At 34.1% G+C, this 3,441-nt stretch overlaps 1 protein-coding gene across 1 annotated transcript; it reads left to right on the forward strand.

Moving 5' to 3' along the window:
* Positions 1-1,947: 1,947 nt before the first annotated feature.
* Positions 1,948-2,763, forward strand: LOC124374417 (the record flags this gene model as incomplete). The annotated part of the gene is made up of 2 exons (XM_046832632.1): positions 1,948-2,350; positions 2,436-2,763. Coding segments are annotated over exons 1-2 (731 nt in total), but the record flags the coding sequence as incomplete, so codon positions are not given.
* Positions 2,764-3,441: the final 678 nt, after the last annotated feature.

The following is a 3,441-nucleotide window of genomic DNA, read 5'->3' on the forward strand; positions in this document are numbered from 1 at the left end:
CCACTAGAACCTAATCACAGTTGCGAGTGGCTGTGCTAATCCTAAAATAGCCGCTTGAGTGCTCTAGTATCACTGTTCGTGCGAACATTAGGAATGGTACGATGATGGATATGGTACGATTATAGACAAATCCCGTCTACTTTTAGGGCAATAAGAATTAAATTAATATTTTATCAACCTTCAGTTTAATAACAACAATTTTGCATTCACGTGTTAATAGTTGCACGAAAAAGGTGATTTTAAATCAACCACATTTTCTATTGTTCAACATAAAGTGTCAACCGATTGAATACAAGTACTTCATTCTCATATTCCCTAAGGAAATACGTATTCATGTTGTCTCTACTCAGCTATCAATCACCACAGTCCCCTCAGAGGCGAGTGTTGTCACAGATTGTAAACAATAGACGGTGTGGCAACTAAAAAATAGTCTCTCTCGATCTGAAAATATGTAGAAATGTCTTTTTTTTATTTAAATAAAGAATGATTTATTAATTGCTTCAATTGTAAAAAGTATTTATTGAAGTGTTTTGTGAACATTTCAAAAATTATAAATTAATTCTGAGGACAAGTACACATTTTTAAGTTCTTTAAAATATCTTTTTATAAATGGATATTCTTTTGTTTTTGCATTTTGTATCAGTAATAGTATCAACCTATTTAACTGTAAAACGTTTATAAAAACCAATATATGTTTTATTTATTTATTTATTTATTTATTTTGACTTATAAATAGCTACAGGTCATCAGTTACCTAAATTAGCTATATTAAATAAAACAAAAATTAAACAAAAATTATACTATCCTCTAACCTAAGTGCAGTGCAAATTACAAATAAATTAATAATTATACTAGCTCAAAAAACAAAATGAACGATGTTATTCTTAACAATAGAGGAAAAAAAAACTTTCACCTTGAAATAAATACAACATGCACAACATCTAAAATCATATAAGAATTAAATTGAAAGAGCAAAATGAAACACTTCTAAACAAATAATGTCTTTTATTATTCTTATTATATTCCTAAATATATTTGTCTTCCCGAGATAATAGAAAACGTTTAAGAATGCCAACGCTTGAATTGTCACAAACAATCCTGGTCCTATAGTAATTAATGAGATACATGGCTGTAGAAAGTTGTTTTCAATTATTAACTATAGACGATGTTCAAGGAAAACAAATATAGATAATATTTTAATATCTGTCGTAGCAGTTCCCATCTGGGGGATTGCACCAAAACTGCCTGTTCTTGTATATCTCTCTCGATTAATATTGTAAGGGCTTAACAGTTGCCAGTAGAATTTAGGGAAAAAATGAAAAAATAATAAAATTTATAATAAAATAATAATAAATAATAAAATTTCCTCATCCTGTATTTGTCATTAAGGACTTGGTATGGACCTAAAACTATATGATATGGTTTCTGTACAATTGTCAAAAGTATCAGTTAATTATATTATTTCCTTTAATTATTTCTGGTACCTACAAGCTCATTTTGCGGCTCAAACCAGCCATTATGTGAGGGGTACCAAATAAACATCAATTTCTAATCCAGTTATGTAAAATGAATGAAAATTCTTAAGAACCTAGTTTATAGTTAATAAAGAGATTAAAGTTACATTGTCAGTAATGAGTCAGACACGGAGCGGAACGGTTGTGTATCGCTGGTCTTATCAGTTGTGTTGCCTTATCTGTGTTCCTGTTTTGGACTGCTAAATATGCGATTTCTGCCATATGTATAATACTTATTACTTTATAGTTTTTCAACGTTTTTTTTTAACATTTAACAATATATAACTTTGAAGTAAATTATTATTTTATTTGCGTAACTTGTTTTATCAACTAAAATGGCCGATTGTTCAAAGTGCTTGAAGTCCTTGAAAAATGTTAAAGTCAAATTATCTTGCGTTGAATGTAAAATAATTTTCACGGAAAATGTATGAGTATGAGTAACGACGATGTCAGTTATTTGGTGGAGAACGATGAAGTGTGGAGATGTGACCCGTGTGCTCAGACACGCCGTAAGAGTATGGTCCTTGAGTCCAAGACCAGTGTGTCTTACGATGATGTTCTTAAGCTTGTGACAGAGATTAAAGATGACTTCAAGCGAGTTGAGACTAGCCTCGGCGGCTCTTTAAACGCCTGTCACGAGGAGATAGCCCAGATCAAGGATCTGATCAACAAGCAGAGGGAGGAGTTGACAGCGTGGGCGAAGATTGCTGAAGATCTGAGGAGTGAGAATGCTTCCCTTCGCCGTCAGGTCTCAAGTCTGGAGGCCAGGGTGGACGAGGCAGAGCAATACTCGCGGCGTAACACCCTTGAGATACATGGCATCCCAGTGGAGAAAGGTGAGAACGTGGTGAGTCTGGTGAAGATGGTGGGAAGGGCCCTCGACTACCCCGTGGAAGACGGCATGAACGACGCGTGTCATAGACTCCGCAACGAGGGACGGCTCCGGGAAACCACCTGGAATCGTCGTGAAGATGGTTAGGAGGTTGGACGCTGAGGGTCTGCTGCAGAAGCGGAGGGTGAAGAGGAACCTCAACACACATGACCTAGGACATACTTCGAGACCTGCAGATGTGGTGTATGTGAATGAGAGCTTGGCTCCTGGTCGTCGCAAACTTCTCAATGCTGCGCGCCAAGTGAAGAAAGACAAGGCTTACACCTACCTCTGGATAAGAGGTAGCAAGATCCTAATGAGGAAGAATGCAGGCGACCGTGTGAAGGTGGTAACAACTATGGACGATCTAGCAAACTTGTAAGTTTTCTTTTTACACTTCGTCACCTCCTTTTAGTTTTGTTATGTCAAATTTTGCAGTAGGTGAGTGCTAACAACTTGTTTAAGTTAGTAAAATTTCTTGTAATCTTAGTAATACTTAAGCATTTTAAATGAATATTTTTATTTTGGACCAATTAGGTTCTTAATTTTTAAATTTGTATTTTTTATTATTGTAAACACCTTTTTTAACGGCTTATGTAATTTTTTAACACTATAAAGATATAGGATATTGGTATTTTGTCATTTTAATTAGAAATTTATGAATTGTAGTGCAGGAGTTTTTCAGTATTATTATTACTACAATACATATTTTTATAGTTTTTAACATTTAAACTTTGTGTGTAGTTTACCTGTTTATCACAATAATAATTCTTAATTTATTTTTGACGTGACCCACTCATTAAAACTTGTTGTTCAGAATATAAGAAGCTTACGTCAAAACTTTGAATTGTTTATTATTGAGCTTAATCTAATGAAGGTAAAACCTGATTTCGTCATTTTAACAGAAGTATGGGTAATGAGTAATGAAGTTAGTTTTTATAAAATTGAGGGTTTTGATCTCTTTGCTCATTGTAATGACTCATATCGGTCAGGCGGTGTAATTGTGTACGTACGCTCGTGTTATCGATGTTATATTGTAGACACGTGTTCAGAGCT

The sequence above is a fragment of the Homalodisca vitripennis genome, unplaced genomic scaffold (genome assembly GCF_021130785.1).
Source record: "Homalodisca vitripennis isolate AUS2020 unplaced genomic scaffold, UT_GWSS_2.1 ScUCBcl_8340;HRSCAF=16413, whole genome shotgun sequence".
NCBI lineage: Eukaryota > Metazoa > Arthropoda > Insecta > Hemiptera > Cicadellidae > Homalodisca > Homalodisca vitripennis.